General features: G+C 47.4%; 1 protein-coding gene across 1 annotated transcript in view; it reads left to right on the top strand.

Annotated features, from left to right (window-relative positions):
- Nucleotides 1–19,922, top strand: part of MRPS27 (mitochondrial ribosomal protein S27) — a 75,251-nt gene that overhangs the window by 5,102 nt on the left and 50,227 nt on the right. Inside the window, exons 2-4 of the mRNA XM_084802679.1 lie at nt 13–90; nt 11,770–11,840; nt 13,742–13,800. Of these exons, the coding sequence (XP_084658805.1) occupies nt 13–90; nt 11,770–11,840; nt 13,742–13,800 (208 nt within the window). The remainder of the gene's footprint in view (nt 1–12; nt 91–11,769; nt 11,841–13,741; nt 13,801–19,922) is intronic.

The raw sequence follows: 19,922 nt of genomic DNA, 5'->3' as shown, positions 1-19,922 counted from the left end.
TCTCTCCCTCAGGTAAGAGATGCCTGCTTTCCGCAGCGTACGTGGACAGCCACCCGTGGGAAGCCAGAGAGAAGGAGCAGTGCCACCTGGGTAAGTGTTGCCCCTGTTCCGTCCTGTGTGCTCGCTCCACGTGCCTCACGGCATATGCTCACACGATGCATGCGTGAAAAGATACTTTTATGACGACGCAGCTCACAGAAGTACATTTTCAGTCTTAAAAACGTTGAGCTCACACATGGAGGGTCACCTTTGCTGCCTTGATCGTTTGCCTTGATGGCTGTGCTACTGAGATTATGCAAACAATTCTTCCTTGCTTTTTGTACATTGCACTATATAGTCTTCATGCAGTTCTATAGAATTTTATACTTTTTTCCCAAATGCATTGTTTTCTTCTATGTCGTTGGCAAGTGACAGATTTGGAAGCAAATTTGCAATCTCACGGAAACCGTGAAAAGATAGTGAGCATCTTTCCAGCAGTAAGCTCGTCCGTTCCCTCTGTTTCCCCTCTTCCTTGTTCATCGCTCTTGTATAAATCGCCAAGGCCTAAAAGAAGTGACAGGCCACTGCAGAGTGAATAGATCAGTGATGGGTTCTGAGAATGTAGCGCCGCGCGCGTGAATCCCGGGCTGACCTAGCATATCCCCACATCCTCCACCCACCTCCGTGCGCACGCTCTTTTCACCACTTCTTTGTGCTTGTGTTAGAAAACAGCAGAGTCTTCCTTTGTGATGGATTCTTCCAGAAGTACAGCGCCCCAGCTGTCAGTTCTAGCTACCTTTTTGCCTCCTTCAGGGTGATCGAGGTATTCTCTGACCACGTGAGTTGCCGAGTTGGCCGGCAGCTCTGCACTGGTGTGTGGGCAGGGGGGGTGGAGGTGTGGGGGCGGGGCAGCTGGGGAGGGGGGCGGAGGTGTGTGGGGAGGAGACAGGGAGGGGGCTGGGGGGTTGAGTGATGGAGCTCTCCTAGAGAACTTACAGTCCTACTCTCGCTTTGAAGGGTTGGCACAGCCTTTTAATTCAACACTTTGTAGTATCTTGAGATTAAACTCACATCTAACATAACACTTTCTAAACATAATACTTTAAAATTTATATAATTACCATGCTATATATAAAAAAACAAAACCAAGTAATTTGGTGTATAGTAGTATTTTGAAATGTAAAGAAATACTTAGGCTTCACCAAGGACTTGGAAGTCAGCAGATGCTTTCATTTTCCGTGCACATAAGGGACAGTGGGCGTGGCCACAGATGTACTATACTGACAAAATCAGACATCACAAGTGTACATAGAGTGACAATTTTATTTTTAAAAACGAGCAGTTCTGGGGAGAGCTCTGAATAAGTCAAAGGCTGGTCTTCAGTCAGTTTGCATTGAAGAATTTTAACTTTTAATTATGTAATAAGTACCTGTAGCCGCTTATATGTACAATGAAATTGCTTCCATTAGTTAGAGACAGGGTTTCCTATAGTAAACGTGTCTCTCACTGACCTTAGTGAGCTGGCTGCCAGCAAACCCAGGCAGGCTTCCCACCTCTACCCCAGCCCCCAGCAATGGGTTAGGGTTAGGGTTAGGGTTAGGGTAGGGTTAGGGTTAGGGGTAGGGGTAGGGTGCACACAACCGGTCTGGGCTTTTGCTGTGACTGTTGGGGATTCACACTCAGCTATTCACACTTGGGCAGCAGGCAGTCTTACTGAGCCATATCCTACCCTTGGAAGTAAGTTTCAGCTTACATAAATGATTGAGTTCCTCCCTGCCCTTTGCTCATGTTCACTTTTGTTACCATGGTGACATATTTGTTTTTGCTTTCTTATCGTGGTGTATGTGTGTGTGTTCTATTGTGTCCCTATCAGAAGTGTGCACGTGCTGTTTAACTGTCTGAGAGTTTGTTTCCTACATTATAGCCCTCTGTCTTAAATTCTTCAGTATCTATTACTCAACATGTTATATACCTTAGCACATTTATTGAGCTTATTAGTTAATGCTTCTTATACCTTTTTTTATTGTTGTTGTCACTTGACTCTAAAATGTCCTTTATCACATTTTTTTCCTCCTCTACTACAGGATCCATCATTCCAGGTTCATGTTGCATTTAAGTCAGTTTTTCCTTCATTTGAAATTATTCCTTATTCCTGTTTTACTTCTTATGAGTTTCTTATTTTCCTTAATGATTAGATTCCAGTTTTGCCTCCCCAGCCAGACTGCTGTCTGAAGCTGTGACCCTGTCAGGGTGTCCGGCCTGCACGCTGCCCATGTCTCTATGCCTCCCCTAGCTCTGTCAGCTTTGGTCTCCCAGTCCTGAGCGTCTGCTTTCTTGGCTGCACATTGACTGGTTTTTCTCTCTCTTGACATGTAGGCTGTAAGTAGGGAGACATTTAGCACAGCGATGATTTCCTGCGGCTTCTCAAGTGTCCCCTAGGTCCCTCCAGCCACGTTCCTGGCCTGAGTCAGTCTGCACTGTGGAGGCTGCAAAGTGACAATTGCCCAACCCCTACAACTCTTCCATATTTGCTAGTAGCACCCAGTGTTCAGTGTTCTCCTTAGGCCGCAGGCCTGGCTTCAGTTTGTGTCTCCCTCCCATGTAGCTATCTGTGTCCACACTCTGTATTGACAGCTTGTTGGTTTGTGGAGTTTTTTTTTAGTGGGTCATTGCTACTGCTGTTTGGAAGTCTAGTGTCCCATGCCTGCCTGGCTAGTCTGAACGCTTTGCAGTGATTTTTCCATGTTCTCTTACTCACTCAGCCGTGTGTTGTAGGCTTAGCTGTATGCTCCCTTCCCTAGCCTCTGCCCTTTCTTGGAAACTCTTGTGGGGCGGTGGGGGAGGTGGCATTAGAAACAGGGTGTGGGTGTCAGATGGCATTGATCCTGTTCATCTGCATGGGTTCCCTGGTCCTTCTGTGCTTAGAGCTTGGCTCCCAACAGAGGCAGGATTCTGTGGGCAGAGTCACACCATTGCATGCTGGACAGTTTCTCTGTCTTCTCTCCAGAATGTACCAGCTATGCCTTCCAGGCATCGGGAAGTCACAGATAGCCCACACACATATTACGATGCCCTCTGCAGTCAGTTATTCTCCTAGGAGCTGCTGTTCTAGGGATAATTGCAATGTAGCTGCAACTAGTTATATAGCAAAGACTCTTCTCCTGTGCAGTATGTGAATTATCCACAGTGCTATGGAAAAACAAATAAAGGAATGGTGCATTCTGGGAAAACTTATTGTTAAACATTTCCTAGGATGGAAGACAGCCACTGTTTGTCTTGTGTTAGGTATACTGACATCTATTATATGGACGCAAATCTAGGGATCTTTGTCCTGGTTACATGAATAAACAAGTCATTTGCCAAAGAATGGGATGATAACCTGTGACACTTACATATCACAGGAAGACAGTTGTCTCTTCTCTGTTAAGTCCAGTGTTTAGGAAAGCAGAGTACATTACCATTTCCTGAGCACCTCCTGCCGTTGTTGCCCCTCTGCCTCCAGCACCTTGGTACAATCAGTCAGAACTGTTTTCCTACTCCTTTTGAGTTTCGTGCCTTTCTTTAGTAGTGTGAGGTGGACTCTGCACCTAAGAGGGTGGCATCTGTTTGTGTCCCAATTGAACCACTTCCAGCTGTCACTGTCCATGTCTCTAGCTATGGGTCGGGGATGGATGCTGTGTGCCTTAGTTCCTAAACATCCATCCTAGAAATGTGTAGAGTTAAGGAGGCCCTGGCTCCCCAGTATTTGTCCCTGTATATAATATTTGATGTGAAATAAAGTTTGGAATTCAGACTACTTGGAAGAAAAAGGAACCTTCCGAGGCTGTATTTTGCCATCATGCAGCAGAAAGTAACTACTACCCCTCTGGTTCCTGCACGCATGCATGTTTTTCTGTGTCGCATGACTGCTTGCTTTAGCAAGGGTTGGGCTTTGACCCTGAGCTGGGAGGCTGGCTGCCTGCTGACTTCTCCAGTGTCTCTGTGGCTGCATCTCCGCTGTCGGGCAGTAGATGGCAGTGTGGTCCTTGTGAGGACCGCCCTTCCTTCTGTGCTAGGCGCGGGGCTGTAGAGGAGTGAGCTCTCATGTGGAGCGCTGTGATTGGACAGCCGCCTGCGTGAGATGCTTGGGTCGGGCTCGCTGATTGGAGGAGGGAGGAGGGCCGATATGAGGCCTTGGCTCCTGTGGCTCCCATTGGCGCGGGAGCGGGTGTGGCGTTCTTGGTTCCGCCTGTGGCTCATAGGGTCCTTGAGCGTTAAAATGGTGCATTTGTATTTTCTTGAAAGCTGCTTATTGCATTCATTACCTTGTGCTTTCAGAAAGATGCACAGATCATATGCAAAATGATCATACCTGCGTAGGAGATGTAGCATTCTAAAGGCTCTGGAGGCTGCCTTTCTTCAGCCAAGATCCTGACTTGTGACACCGTAGGCTACTTTATAAAACCGTTTTCTGTGAGAAAGTGTAAAACAGGAAAAAGAGAAAATGCTGTAAAGAACCCCGGTCCCCTGCCGTCTGCTTTCAGCAGTTACCAGTCATAGGTTCTCTCTTTTGAGACAAGGTCTTTCTGTGTTAGCCTTGGCTGTCCTGAACTCCCTTTGTAGACCAGGCTGGCCTCTAACTCATTGTTATCTGCCTGCCTCTGCCTCCCTAGTGCTGGGATTAAAGGCGTGCGCTACCATGCCCGGCTCATAGCTTTTTCTTTATGTCTACTCTTAACTAATCCATCGGATGGTTTTGAGGCAAATAGTTGCGCTCGAGTGTGTGTGTGTGTGTGTGCGTGCTGTATGTTTCAAAAAAGATAAGGATGTTTTTTAAAGCCATTGTTATTTATAAAAGTCACGTAAATATGAAATAGCCAGCTTCTGGTATTTTTGTTTTTTGAGACAAGGTTTCACTGTGAAACCCTTGCCTGCAGGCTGGCCTTGAACTCAGAAATCCATCTGTCTTTGCCTCCCAAGTGCTGGGTTTGAACACCACCATGCCCGACCATTTTTCTGGTATTCTTACATAGTTTTAATGGCCTAATTGAACAAGGATCCAACCAAAACATGTAAATATAGTTGACTGCTCTTTCTCTTGACTCTTCAGTAAAATCTTTTTGTAGAAACATGGGGGCAAACCAGATTCAACAGGTATCAATTTGATTTCACCTATATTCTATACCCTGCCATCAGACTGCTTTTTAAGTAAATCTGTTACCTAATCATTTCATACATATTTTGACATATACCTCCAAAAGATGAGGATTTTTAAAGACAAATCTAATGCCATCGTAATATAGTCCACTTCACATTTCCTCATGTCTTAAACACGGTTTCTTCATATTCAGAGGACTTACATGCCACACACTCACCCTCGAGAAGACTTGCCTTTAGTAGAGAAAGTATCTCACATTGTAGAGTTGCTAGTCTCATCTTTCTGTTGTTTGATGTGTTTGGTTTTCCATCAGTCCTATATAAAATGTAGTTGTAAAAAAGTAATTTGATCAGATGCAGGGCTTGTTTTGTTTTGTTTTGTTTTCCGGGGGTGATGGTATCTCTGGGCTTACTTTTGGTCACATTTTGTTTGTGGTTAGTCTTTTCTCCCTTTGTTGTTGTTGTTGCTTTTATTTTGTTTGCCATGTTTTGGAAGAACCAACATTGTTACGGAGTGCACACACCTCGGCTCTGGAGTCAGCACAGCCCAGAATCTCACCGTGTTTCTCACACTCTAGGGAGGCTCAGTGCAGCATCAGTCTCATGGATGAGTGTGCAAAGATGTAGTCCTTGATGGAAGCGCCGGGTAGCCATTTCTGTGTGTTTGATTGTGCTGCCTGCTACTCTACAGCTTAGAGAGATGATAAGTTAATGCAGGAGCCGAGTGGAGGAGAAGCCCGCAGAAACAAGCTCAAGGTCAAGTTTCAGGAAAACATCAGCGCTGCTGTGGAAGTTGGGGTGGACATGCAAAGCCTGGGTTCCCTCCCTCCACCCCCCTCTTGGCCTCCTGCCCGTCTGCAACCACAGGAGGAGAATTATAGTGCAGCCATCCCTGCCTCACTAGCCCTGCCTGTGGTGCAGAGCGAGGGGAGCCCATCCAGAAGGCAAATGCGCATCTCCAATTTCAACGCACAGTGGAATGTTACCACGTGCACTTTATTCTGGCCTAGCTGAGCAGCCATTTCACAAAGCAGCGCACGTGGTGAGGTGGACTGCAGCCTGAGGACTCTCCAAGGGTGCTGTTTGGAAGCTTAATTCCTTTAGATATGGTGAGGTATTTTCTTGAGGACCTTGTTCCTATGATGGGTGCACACTTCCTGCCTAGATATCTTTGATTTATCTAAAACTCTCTCCCTGTGAGTGAGTTCACTGAGCCCCAACTCCAACCTGCTGTAGGCCCCACGGCATCCTTCCTATTGGAAAGTGGAGTTGCAGCGAGAAGTTGAAGGGCTCCGACTCCCCACCTCCAAGTTCATGGTCCTCAGTGTCAGCTCTCTGTCACTGTGACAGATCCCCAAGGGAACAGTTCTCTCTCTCTCTCTCTCTCTCTCTCTCTCTCTCTCTCTCACTTACACACACACACACACACACACACACACACACACACACACACACGGTAGGGGGGGCAGATACTATGTTATTGTCCAATACTAAACACCTTTTTTTGGCAGCTATTTCGATACCTTTATTTACTCCCAATTCTTCTAGCATCGTCTTCTAAAAATACACCTGCTAAAAATCAACCTTGGAAGAGCTCCTTAGTGAGTACTCCTAATACATTTTTGTTTCATTTATTTAAAATGTCTTTACTCTGCCCTTTCTCTAGTCACAGCGCCCGTGCCTGCTGGCGTCCCCTTCTGTCATTTTGCCCATCTAGCATTGCCTTCCAATGCTACTACTCAAAACAAACCAAACACCCGCCTGCTGGCCTAGTTAAGGTCGTGGTTTGTTTGGAAGATTTTTGTTTTTATTTTCCTTTATTTTATTTCCCTTTCCTTCTACCTTTTAAGATGACCTCATTCTCCATCTCACAATGGCCTGGAATAGTATAAATCTAATTTTGTTTGTTGGGCTAATATGTTTAGAAAACTCTTTTGTTACTTCTGAGGAGTTCTCAGGAGACAGCTGGTTAGTAAAGTGCTTACTGTGCAAGCGTGAGGACCTGAGTGGTCCCCAGAACCTAGTGAGGAAGCCAGGTTCAGCCAGATTCGAGGGCCGGGGCGACTCGGGAGAGTGGGGGTAAGAGCACTTGCTGCTCTTGCAGAGACTCCACTTGGTTCCCAGCAGCCACCTGGTGGTTCACAGCCACCTGTAACTCCAGTTCACTGGACCTGACATCAGACACTGCACGCATATGGTGCACATATATGCATGCAGGTAAGCCACTGCACATAAAGCACAGTAAACCTTAAAAAATAAAAGAGGCCACCTGAAATGCCAGCACCTGGGAGGTAGGGACACACAGGTCCCTGGGTCTGACTGTGAGCCAGTTCACCCTATTGGCAAGCCCTGGACCAGATGGAAAATGTTGAGGAACTGAATGACACCAGTGCTGAACTGTGGCTTCCACACACATTCATAGGCTGGGCACACACCACACACGGAATCCACACACACTCATAGGCTGGGCACACACCACACACGGAATCCTCACACACTCATAGGCTGGGCACACACCACACACGGAATCCACACACACTCATAGGCTGGGCACACACCACACACGGAATCCACACACACTCATAGGCTGGGCACACACCACACACGGAATCCTCAGCTGTTTTCCCGTCGTGTGTCATCTCACCTCATTTTCTTCATTTACTTTTTTTTTTAAATGAAATTGATTTCAGAAGTTCTGTTTTCAGTGTCTTTTTTTTTAAAAAAAGATTTATTTATTAGTTTTGTGTATCTTCATGTATGCCTGCATGCCAGAAGAGGGCATTAGATCTCATTATAGATGGTTGTGAGCCACCATGTGGTTGCTGGGAATTGAACTCAGGACCCCTGGAAGAGCCGCCAGTGCTCTTAACCACTGCGCCATCTTTCCAGCCCTGTATTCAGTGTCTTAATGTCAACCTTCTCGTATTTCTTTGCTGCATTCTGTGTAATTGCACTTCTGTCCGATTTTCAGTTCCCTAGATCTCACTTAAGTCTGACCTTCTCTTTAGCTTACTATTTGTTTGCTTTTTGCAGCAGGCTCGTGATGTGCGGTGTGAGCTGGCCTCAAACATTGTTCTTGCTTCCAGCTCCCTGAATGTAGGAACAGAGGCATGCGGCACCGTTCCTGTCTCCTTCTCCTCGTCTGCCCATTTCCCTTTCTTTTGAACTTCATTGCAGTATTTACATAAAAAAATAAACCATACCGTTTAATAAGTTTTGACAGATACGGGGTTTTATATGACCATATACGTCGCAGTCTCGTCACCCTTTGAATGAAATCCTTAGCCTGCCATATTTTGGATTGACGAGAAGGCCTGAGCCGAGGCTTCAGAGGCCAGCAGTCCTTGTTTATAGGGCGTTACTTCCCACTTCCTGCTTGCAGTGCACGTGCCTCCCCAGCCTGACTGCACGGGAGCCTCCTAACCAGCATTGTCCTCTGATGGTAGCTATCAAAGCCAAAGCGCCATGCCACAGCGTCTCCCCGATGCCCTGTGTGACTGCCGCTGCCATCACTCCCTCATGCTTTCCAGGTGCGAGTTTCCTTGTGGCCCCTGGCTATTATATCTACCCTTGCAAAGCTCAGTGTTAAACAATGTAGTTCATCTTATTCCAAAAGTAGAGCGGAGGCCTCTCGTCCAAATCCTGCTTCCCTCCCTCCCTCCGTTGTCCTTCTTACATTTCGCACATTCTTAACTGGCTGCACCAGCAGCTGCCGCCTCTGCTAATAGTGTCGGATGTCACTGGGCTTATCGCCAGCCTGTAGAATATGACTCTTACCTTGGGTGGGAGGCTTGGAAAGTCACAGTTTTAAAGCCTTGGGAGTTCATTCCATCATTATAAAAAATCCGGATCTTCAAGAAATCCTTTTATGTTCTTAGCTCCTCAGTGCTATTGCTGTCCTCAAACAAGAACACTTTAAAACTGTCCTGTGATTCATCTTCTAAGCATAGTTCAGCAGTGTGCAGTAGAGAAGATTCTGCTAAGTGAAGAGTTCATAGTTCAGATCCATTTCCCCGTAGTCTCCTTTGTCCACAGCCAACAGCTTCCGTGTGTGTCCCTGGGGAGCTGAGGACCTAGTAAACAGCATCTTTGGCACAGCCCATTGAACAGAGCTTGGGCATCTGTTGGCCCTCACTAGCGCATAAAGCGTGACTTTGGCTGTGGAAGGCCACGTGTGGTCCAGAAGCCTGTGGTGCTGGCCCTCCGTATGCCGCAGCTGTCCTGCTTTCCTAGCCCTCCCGCCCTGTGCTCTTTTCTGCCTCATTCATCACACCGGTGCTGTAATGCAAGGTGATCGGTCCCATAGCGTATTTGCAGCAAACCTCTCCGACTTGCAGTACGTAAATGTTATTCATCGGATGGGGGCTCTGCAGCTGTTGCCTTTTTTGAAGCCCTGGCCAATTCCACTTGACTGAAGATGCCTGGGTGTGAAGTCTTCAGATAGACTCTGGTTTCCATGCTTGGAGGTGATCATCGAGCTGCCTGAATCCTGTCATGGCGTGACGCTGTGCATCCTATGTGGAAAGAGCAAGGGAAATGGCTGTGGCCGGCCACTTTAATTAAGCCAGTTTCTTTGTTTGTTTTAATACAGCATAAATGTTCAATAAAGGGAGGTGATTCCTCATTGATCATTAACGTGAGTGGTCATAATTATAGATTTGGTAGCACTAGAGAGCTTTTTGGTACCTAATTATGAGCAAGTATACTTGACAGTATTGATCCCTGCTAGGACCTGCTTGTGGGTTTTATAGATGCTGTAATCATCTATTTCAGTACTTTTAAAATAGTCGCTTAAAAAGGCTACTTATTTATGTCATGTCAAGTTCTAGGAGTTTTACCAAGTTCTTTTTCCCCAGTTGCTATAAGTCATAGGGACCATTTCCCCAAGGAAGGAGGAGAAATGGTTACTGCACCGTCAGAGGTCGCCAGTGAGCAGCTGTCCATTGAGCCTCTGCATGTCTCAAGATTTGCTGCTCATTCCCTGCAGAACAGACAGCCTGGGAAGTGCAGTCGTGCACTCCTCGTCCCCTCGTCTTGTGCTTGCTGCCTTTAGCTGCTTCCTAGTGCTTTCCATGGAACTTCCCGTGAGCTGAGAGTAGGTCAATGGATTCAGTTCTTCCCTGGCACTTGGAATGTAAGGGAAGGAGGACCATCTTACATGGGCATTTGGGGTAGAGAAAATATTTTGGTTTAGAAAGAGAATAATGGATCCCCTGAAATTAGAGTCCCAGACAGTTGTGAACTGCCACGTGAGTGCTGGGAATTGAACCCCGGTCCTCTGGCAGATCAGCCAGTGCTCTTAACCCCTGAGCCATCTCTCCAGCCCCTCACTTTGTTTTTTGAGACAAGGTTGCTCACTGGTCTAGAACTTACCACATTACCTCGCTGGCTGCCAGGTAGCCCCAGTGAGCTCCTGAGTACTGATCGTACCCGCATGCCACTGTGCCTGGAGTTTTGCATTTGTGCCAGTAGTCACACTCGGCTATAGAGTGTGCAAAAGAGTGAGATCAAGGATAGCTCCTGCTTCTTCAGCCAGCCAGCCATCTCTTCTTATAGAGGCGGGGAAAGCATATCTAGGGGAGAAAGTGGAAGAGTGCAGAGGACGTGCAATCGAAAGGCCTATTACACACACAGATAAAGGTATCCCTGTGCAACTGGAAATGCAGGTCTGGAATTAAAGGCCAGAATTGGGGCAGGTGTCTGCACACAACCGTGAGATTGCAGCTGTGGAGAGACTGCTGTCATGTAGCGCCTGAGCCCGGTGGGTGAAGCCGAGCGTACTCTCTCCTGAGACCTGGGCGTTCTGACATCTAGAGACAGAAAGCAGAGACGGTCCTGCACCGGGGCCCAAGGAATGGTGCAGTTGGGGTGAGGGATACATAGTCCCTTAAGGAACCCGTTAGCTGAAGAGTGATCAAATAAATAAAATGAGGGTGGAGAGTTGCCATTGGCCTGGCAGCCTGATCCAAGGATGATGCTCTCTTAGTTACTGTGTCTGTGGGATGGCATGGAATCATCAGCCGAGAGTGAGGGCAGCTAGAAAATGCTGTAAACGTGAGAACAGTGTTTGCGTGACAATCTATGTGGAGTGTGTGTTGCCTCCGATCGCAGGGGAGATAAGTGTAATGTCACAGCTTCCAAGTGTTCCTAAGGATGTTCTGTTGAGAGGAGTCAGCCTGGGCGGCGGAATCAGGAAGGACAGGCGCTGGCTTCTCTGCTGTGTGTAGGAAGCACAAGAGTCCTGTGGTAAGGGTCCATACATGACCTTGAGAGCAGCCAGCATGTCTGACTGGTGTGCACTGCTAGGGGAAATGTGGCAGGTCCCTGTGCTTGCCCCTCGTCTAGTTTTTTTTCCTGCATGCTGACAAACAATACTTTGTGTTTCCTTACAGAGGTGCCTTATTAATCCATTTTTTAAAGAGCTAAATTTGTACTTGTTAAATTATTGTTTTATATTCTCTAGTTCAGTGAATCACTTAAAACTGTGACTGACAGTCAGTTGTCTTCAGTCTCTGAAAAAGAGCAAGATTGAGCATCTGTTTAGATACTGACTTTGTGATGTTCGTGGCCATCTGGCAGGAGTCAAGTCTGTTAGATTTTTCTGGAGAAATGTGTATATTTAACAAGGTTCTTTCTCCTTCTTTGTCTTCACAGCTGATCTCGCATCCTTAATGGACAAAGCATATGAAAGAAAGTTGCCTGTTAGTTCCTTGTCAATATCACGGGTAAGACCATTTTAAGCCTATTCAAAGAAGAAAGCAAGTAAGCAAGACTGCGTCAACAAGACTGTATTGTAGAAATCGTAGTCACCATGGGAACTGTCTTTCCACAATGCAGCATGTTCCTATAGTGGCTGAACTAAAAGGAAATAAACATATCAGATTCAAGCTAGCAATCACTGATCCCGTCCCACCTCAGGTTCTGTGTGTTTAAAGTTAGTATGTCCTTCAGTGTAAGAATAGCGAACGTATGTCAGTAGCTGCGTAGGCTCTGTGAAAGAGTGGACACTAATGTTGAAGTGGCTGCTGCTGGGGAGCGGGCAGGAGGCCATCAGGCCAGCAGTCAGGAGCGGTAATTGGTAGGAGCCAGTACAGAGCCCTTCTGTGGTTTCTCGCCATACACCGTGTGTGCGCGTTTCCACGGGAGCCATCTGGGATGAGCGTGGGATTGGTGAGGCATAAATGATGACCCAGCTTGTAGGCAGGAAGGCTGACACATCAAAGTCCACCTCTGTTGCCGCCGTCAAATATTCCTGCTCTGGTCTTGATGATTTTGGGCTACGATACTGGGCAGCAGTGCTCCTGAGTTTCCCCATTTCCAGTTTAGGGCGGTTGTTTCTCCCCAGAGGTGATGAGATCCTCCAATGCCTTCTGTAGAGGCGAGCAGCATCTTTCAGTCGGCAGGTATTCAGTCTAGAAGGGACAGGAAGGAATGGGCCTTGCCCTCCAGCCCTGCTCGTTCCCTGTGTCTTTTGTCCCCTTAACAGGGCAACAGTTCAACTGCCATCACCTAGATTTGGGAGGTCATATCTGATGTGGTGGAGAAGAGGTGAGAGACCGTGGTTTTCAGAGTGGTCACCCCTCTGTGGCCTGTAATACCTGATTTTTGTTTATACAGCACTTGGAACTTTAAAGAGCTTTTTTTTGTGCATGTTCCAACCTGAGACTCATACTCCTCGGGGCAGAAGCCTGTAGCTGTTGATACAGATGGAGCAGCTAAGCCCCAGAGGGGCCGTGCCATCTGTTCCGTGTGAGAGCAAGCGATCAGGAGAGCTGGTTCTCAGGCTCTGGGCTGGAGTCTGCACCACATGTTACCTGCCCTTTAATGGCGTTCTAAATCAAACCCACCAGTCCCAGTTATTTTTAGAAAGTGTCCCTTCTCTCTCTTCAGGAGGTTTTAGTTACCCTCACAGCACACCTCGCCTCTTACTCTGTCTTCCTGCTTGTGATTTCCACCTGAGGGCAGAGTCCACCCTTGGGGAATACTTTCTGCCCGTTTAGATCGTAGGCAAAGAACACACTCAGGGAGTTTCCACATTGTTGTTTTCGAGTGCCAGAGATTGACCCGGAGCCTCACGGCCGTTGTCAAATTCTCTCCACTGCTGAGCTGCAGCCCCAGCCCCAGTGCTCCGTAGATGTCATAGCTTGAAGAGAGCCCTCGGTCGTAAAACAGTTGCTCCTTATCAACACCAAAATCAGGGGAAAGCAGCTACAAACGGAATTCTCTACACTTAGATTCGTATGTTCTGACCAGTTTTGCCCCCGCGCTAAGCCTCTCCAGCATTTCTACCTTGCGCCCCTGTATTTGGAGCATGTATGTAGAGGGGAGACAAAGAGGACGGTGGGCACAGTAAAGTCACTGTGGGCCGCGCGTCCCATGTGAGCAGGGCTCAGGTGGAGCGTTTACTGGGTGCTCTGTTTATTTTGGACCAAGGTTGTTCTATACATAGAAGGGAAGCTGTGGTGTGTGTTTTGTTTTCACCGATGTGAAGGGTTTTCAGGAAGGAGCCTTACCTCGGGAGCATCATTCCAATAAAAAGGGTGCATACCTTTTAAAGAGCAGTGCATCAACTAGACGAATGGCATAGTTTGTAATTAACCAGGATTTTTTTTTCCCTCTCTTTTAGTTTGTGGACAACATTGCATCCCGAGAAGATATAGATTCTGCAGAGTACTATCTTTACAAGTAAGCTTTCGCTCATCTCGGGTTTCACATCCACTTTCAACATTTTGGGTTTTTGTTTTTTCTTCTTTTGTAGTACTGAGAAGTTTGTGTGTGTGTGTGTGTGTGTGTGTGTGTGTGTGTGTGTGTGTGTGTGTGTGAGAGAGAGAGAGAGAGAGAGAGAGAGAGAGAGAGAGAGAGAGAGAGAGATTGAATCCAGTTGCATGTGGTCCAGAGCATGGACAAAAGGTTCCTGCACTTGCTGTCTTCTGTTTCCATGACTAAGACTCTTGTTCACCTCAATTCCGAGCCATTGCGCTTTGACATCTCGTCATTTGCTTTAATCAGAACTAATGTTCTTATTACAATATCTTATTTAAAAAATCGGTTCTTTCCATTATCAAAAAAAGTAGCTGTTTTCTCAGGTGTTTTTTTTTTTTTTGTTTTTTTGTTTTTAAAGAACCATTTCCTTGACTTTGTGGTATCTTTGTGTCTTAAGAGTCTGGGTAAAGCATGCAGGGATAGTGGTAATGATGTTTGCTCACTGTCTAAATGACTCTTGCTTCCCAGCCTCAATCTGCAAAACACAATTAGGCCTCAGAAAAAGTTTTGTAAAAACGAAAAGTTACAAGCTACGAACTCTCCTGGGGCTTCTTTTGAGTAGCTGAAATCGGGCTTAAGCTAGGACACTCTGAGCTCCTTCACTGGGTAGGCCTTCTGTGGTCGTTGCGGCTGACGTCCTTACAGAATGACTTTTGACCTCTCAGAGTGACCTTAAAATCACAGGCCTCACATGAGAGAGGCCAAGCAAAGTCTTAATCTTAGAGCGCCTACAGCTTCTAGCTTTCCTCTTGTAGTCTTTCTTACTCCCTGAGCTGGTCCAGCACTTAGAGCAGAGGGTTCTCGACCTTTCGTAGGGGCTACCCGCGACCATTGGAAAACACCGATAGTTTCAATTAACAACAGCAAAACTGCAGTTATGAAGTAGCAATGAAAATGATTTTACGGTTGGGGTCACCACAGGATGAGGAACTATATTGAGGGTCCCAAGCGCTGGGAAGGTTGAGAAGCACTGCCAAAGAGTAACATTTCTTGCTGCCATTGCGTAGGCTCACCTCCTTCCTGGTCAGCCTGTAGCCACCATCATTTTTTAAGTCATCAGTGGGAAGCTGATGGACTTTCTGCCACAGATCTGGGCACAGGTAGCAGTCCCAAGCTCCAGCAATTCCCAGGACTTGTGGTGCACACGCATCCCATCCCAGGAGAACATCTGAAATCTCTCGACATCACAGACAGGAAGGCTTGGGAACTCCAGTCTTGCAGGGTACCAGGGATCTGTTTAGAAAGGCTGCTCTCAGGGCAGCAGAAGGGACAGCAAACATCTGGAGATTGGGTGTGGCCTGTGCACTACTCTCCCGGAGCCCGTCACACTGAGATACACTGCTTGTGACAGAAAAGGAGTGGATGCCCTACACCACAGCAAACTGCAGCTGTTTAAGGCATCCATGCTTTGACAAAAATCCGAAAACGGTGATACTCTGCATCTGAAGGAGAAATAAGTAAGAATCAAAGTGACTCAGATAGTGTTAAAACTGGGAGGCCGCACTTGGAAAACAGAGCACCAACAGTGGTTGTAGCCAGTGTCTGCTGAAGTAAAGCGTTTAAAAGAAAAGGGACAGCCGGGTGTGGTTGTGCACACCTGTAATCCCAGTACTCAGGAGGCAGAGGCAGGCAGATTTCTGTGAGTTCGTGGTCTACAAAGAGACAGCCCAGACTACAAAGAGAAACCCTGTCTCAAAAACAAAACAAAACAAAACAAAACAAAACAAAACAAAACAAAAGTGATACAGTAGGAAGGACCTGAGGCAGACACTTGTGCAGTGGGTGTGGTTTGACTTCGAGGCTGGGAAACAGGCCTGGGAGTGCCACGCAGGTATCCTCACGTCTGGGAGTGGTCTTTAGGCCCTCTGAGAAGCCCTGGGAAGTGGGTGGGGGAAATGAGGACCAGAGAGGGCCCAGATGTTGCCCCAGGCCCTTTGTTTCTGCCAGGGAAGCCCAGCCTCCATCTACTTTCTATGTTGGAGTCTGCAGAGAACAGTTTATAAAGCTCTGTCAATTGGGTAAGCGTGAAAATCACGTCTTAGTGTTTCAATAGTGCTTAGCATTTTCTTCCGTTGTGTGTAGAGATCACAGATGCCTGCGCTATTTGCAGCATTTGTCTTTCTCACCAGTTAAAATCACTGATTTTTTTTTTTTTTTAACCATATCACATTTGTGGCAGATGTCTAAAAACTATGCTCACTGCAGCTGGAAAGGCCATAGTCGGAGCTGCTCCTGGCTCAGGGCCCTCGTGCACGGGTGATGCAGCACTCGTCCTGCCTCATCGCAGAGCTCCTTAGAATCTTGGTACTTGTATTTCCTGTTCCTGGTTTCAGTTGTGAAAAACCAGTTTGGAGAAGGGGTCCTCGGGGCCCCCCTGCCAGAGGGCTCTGGGTACAAAATACAGAAGGTTAAGGTCCTACTGTGAGGCCTGATGAGCAATAGGTTCTTTTGCCTGGGCTGCCTGCTTCCTTCTCCAGGCCTTTTGAAGTATTCTGTCTCTGTTTTCTTTTCATGCAAACACTTTGTTTTCTTATTCTGGCTTGCCCTGTGAAGGAAGACAGGCATATGGCTGATTGGTAGGTATTATGTCTTCCCAGTGAAAGGTTGGGTACAGTCAGTCTCCTGGAGTCCCCGTGAGAGCAGGAAGAAGAGATGGGTGAGAGGATTCCTCAGGCCGCAGCTGCTGTTTGTCTGGAGAACAGGGCTGGGCTGGGGTGGGCTGGCAGGATCATCTCTGCCTTATTTTGGCATCATCAGTCCCCGGTGCATCTGGAGGTGAGAGAGCAGCAGCAGCAAGTGAAATTTGTGACGCAGGACAGTCAGCCAGCAGCAGCCGACATAGGCTGCTCAGTGGTCAGTGTATAGGGAGGACATTCTTTTTTTTTTTTTATTTTAACTTTCATACCCTCTGCTAATTTTTAAAATACCTAAGCTCCAGACATTTTTTTCCTTCCAGAAAGAGGATTTTTGTTGCCAACTTACTGTTCTGCTGCCATTTGAGAGGGAAAGGCTTCTTGCGTTTACTATCACCTACAAACATTCTAAGCTTCAGCTTCATAGCTCCATTTGATTGACATGCCTTAGTGGTGACTGAGCATGGTGTGTGAGGGCAAGGTGCCGCCTGCCCTGAGCCGAGGAACCACAAGACACAGGCGGAAGTGGAAGGGCAGCACTGTGAAGGCAGCATGGGGTTGCCCAGAGCAGGACTACCTCAAAGGACCCAGGCGGGGTGGTGGTTGTTCCCAAGGGAACTGTGGCAGGAGTCGAGAGAGAGGGTGATACCCAGTACAGTGTGGTGGGGAGCTCGGTGTCACAGCTACAAAGACATGCCTGGAACATCTTGTGCGCTGTGGACTGTTCCACTGTTTATTCTGAGAACTGTAAGCTCTTCATCTGTTTGGGGAACCTCCCTGGGGTCAGGTTTGTTTTATGGTGACCATTCATAGAGTTTCGTACAATGAACATATCTTTCCATTTTGGAGACTGTCTTCCCTGGGCCCGCTAGTGAGGGTCTCAGCTGGACTCCCCCGTCCATGTACACCATCCACAGCTGGACTCCCCGTCCATGTACACCATCCACAGCTGGACTCCCCGTCCATGTACACCATCCACAGCTGGACTCCCCGTCCATGTACACCATCCACAGCTGGACTCCCCCGTCCATGTACATCATCCACAGCTGGACTCCTCGTCCATGTACACCATCCACAGCTGGACTCCCCCGTCCATGTACACCATCCACAGCTGGACTCCCCGTCCATGTACACCATCCACAGCTGGACTCCCCGTCCATGTACACCATCCACAGCTGGACTCCCCCGTCCATGTACACCATCCACAGCTGGACTCCCCCATCCATGTACACCATCCACAGCTGGACTCCCCGTCCATGTACACCATCCACAGCTGGACTCCCCGTCCATGTACACCATCCACAGCTGGACTCCCCGTCCATGTACACCATCCACAGCTGGACTCCCCGTCCATGTACACCATCCACAGCTGGACTCCCCGTCCATGTACACCATCCACAGCTGGACTCCCCGTCCATGTACACCATCCACAGCTGGACTCCCCTGTCCATGTACACCGTCCACACTTAGACAGGTGAACCTGGAGGCCGACTGTGTCTCCATTTTCAGGAGACAAAACTACATGTCATAGGAAAGACACGTGTCATTAGTAAAAGCCATTATCTATATGGTATAGCAAGCTTTCACAGCTCCCGTGTTAGCATTTGATGACTACGCTAATGGCGTGCACCTCTAGCCATGATACTTCCACGCCCCCTTTTGGAGTCCTCTTTACTGAGGATGTTTGCAGATTGCAGTTTTTAAGGCTTATTCAGGCTTCTGTATCATTTGGGGGCCTGTGGTGGTGAAATTAAACTTGATCCCCTTACCCTTAAAGCATCTGTAATTAGAACTGGCTATTTAATCTGCAACGTAACGGTCATTCCTGAAAGGTGACAGGACTCTCCACTTACACAGCATACTCTCTTTTGAGAGTCTCACAGTTCTAAAGTGGCCTGTGGCTTCTAGAAAAAACATCCATTGACACACTGTAGAAAGGCTGCAGAGCTCCAGGGAAGGATCTTATCCTCAATGTCAGACCCCTGCATTGTTGCCTGGAAGCAACATGTCACTGGTGAGGAGCAGAAGGCTAAGCTGGCAGTCTGGCTGTGGTGTGGCAGCACTTCATCCATGCAGCATCATGGCCGCAGTGTCCTTCACGTCGCTTAGCTGACCTGGCAGATAGCAGGCGTCCCTGGTTGGATATGGATGACAGGTCGGGAACAGCTGGGATGGGGCAGATGGCAGCCTGCGTGTCTCCAGGTCCCAGGTTGGCAGCCCGCCGAAGGACCAAAATAGCTTCATTTTTCAATGAGTAAAAATGCTATGATGGCTCCCTGGAAGGCGGTGTTGGAGGAATCCATCCTGTGGGGGAGACAGGAAGGGAAGGGTTCTTTAGGGGTGAGCTGCATGCAGATTTACGCGGTAGTAGATCTCTTTGAGGTCGTGGGGATTGTGCTCCACAGCTGCCTTAAATTTTTCTTTTAACCCATTGCTTGGTCTCTGTGAAACATAAACTTCTTTTTAAAGTCTGTATGTAAGCCAAAGGGCAGCCAGCAGTGCCTAGGGTGTATTTTAGGAACAGTTCCTTTAACACTTTCAGGAACAGCAGCTTTCACACTGCTGCGTGCTGTGGTTGTTTTTATTTGCTAGTCCTTACCACAAGCCCGGGAGATAGTTAATTATTATTAATGTTCCGTATTAGACAGTAGCAAATTGGCAAATTTGGCTCATGCTTCACCAGAAACTCATGAGGGCGTGGTGTTAAGAGTGAGAGCCTTTGGCCTCTTCTGCTTTAGAGTGCGTACTTTCCTTCTCTGATCTTTGAGCCTGGAGCTAGTAACAGGAATATGGTGTAAAATGCACTTACCATTCCCAGAGTGATTGGAGGTGATTGCCATCTTTATTATGATGGGGAGGTGACTTGGCACCCATGGAGGGGTCTGTTCCAGCAGGTCATAGCAGTCCAGGCTGTTAATATCTAGGTGGCGCACGCCTGTAATCCCAGCTCTCAGGAGGCAGAGGCAGCTGGATCGTTGTGAGTTCAAGGCCAGCCTGGTCTACAGAGTGAGGCCAGAGCAGCCAGGGCTATACAGAGAAATGCTGTGTGTGGGGGGGGGGGCAGAAATAAAGAGTGAGGAGATCCCCTGTGTCTCCATCTTTTGTTTCTCTGGGGTGAATTTGTAGTAGAATGTTTGGAACATAGAAGACACAAGTTTAACTTACAAAGAACTTGACAGTTGCTTTACAAAGTACGTAGCCCATTTTATAGTCCTAGTGGAATCTCATTCCTCTGCACTTTATCTGACAGATTAAGCTGGACCAATGTGTATTTACTTTGGTTGAAATTTGTAATTGCCTGATGATTCCTCCTTGGGTAAAATGTTCAGGTTTTTTGCTCTGTCGTGGAAGTTGTTTTCTTTTTACTGAATTTGAAAAATCTTTTTCTTAGTCTTGTGTTTTCATGCACTT

Source organism: Acomys minous (genome assembly GCF_964271855.1).
Source record: "Acomys minous genome assembly, chromosome: 11".
NCBI lineage: Eukaryota > Metazoa > Chordata > Mammalia > Rodentia > Muridae > Acomys > Acomys minous.
This window is presented reverse-complemented; position numbering and strand designations above follow the sequence as displayed.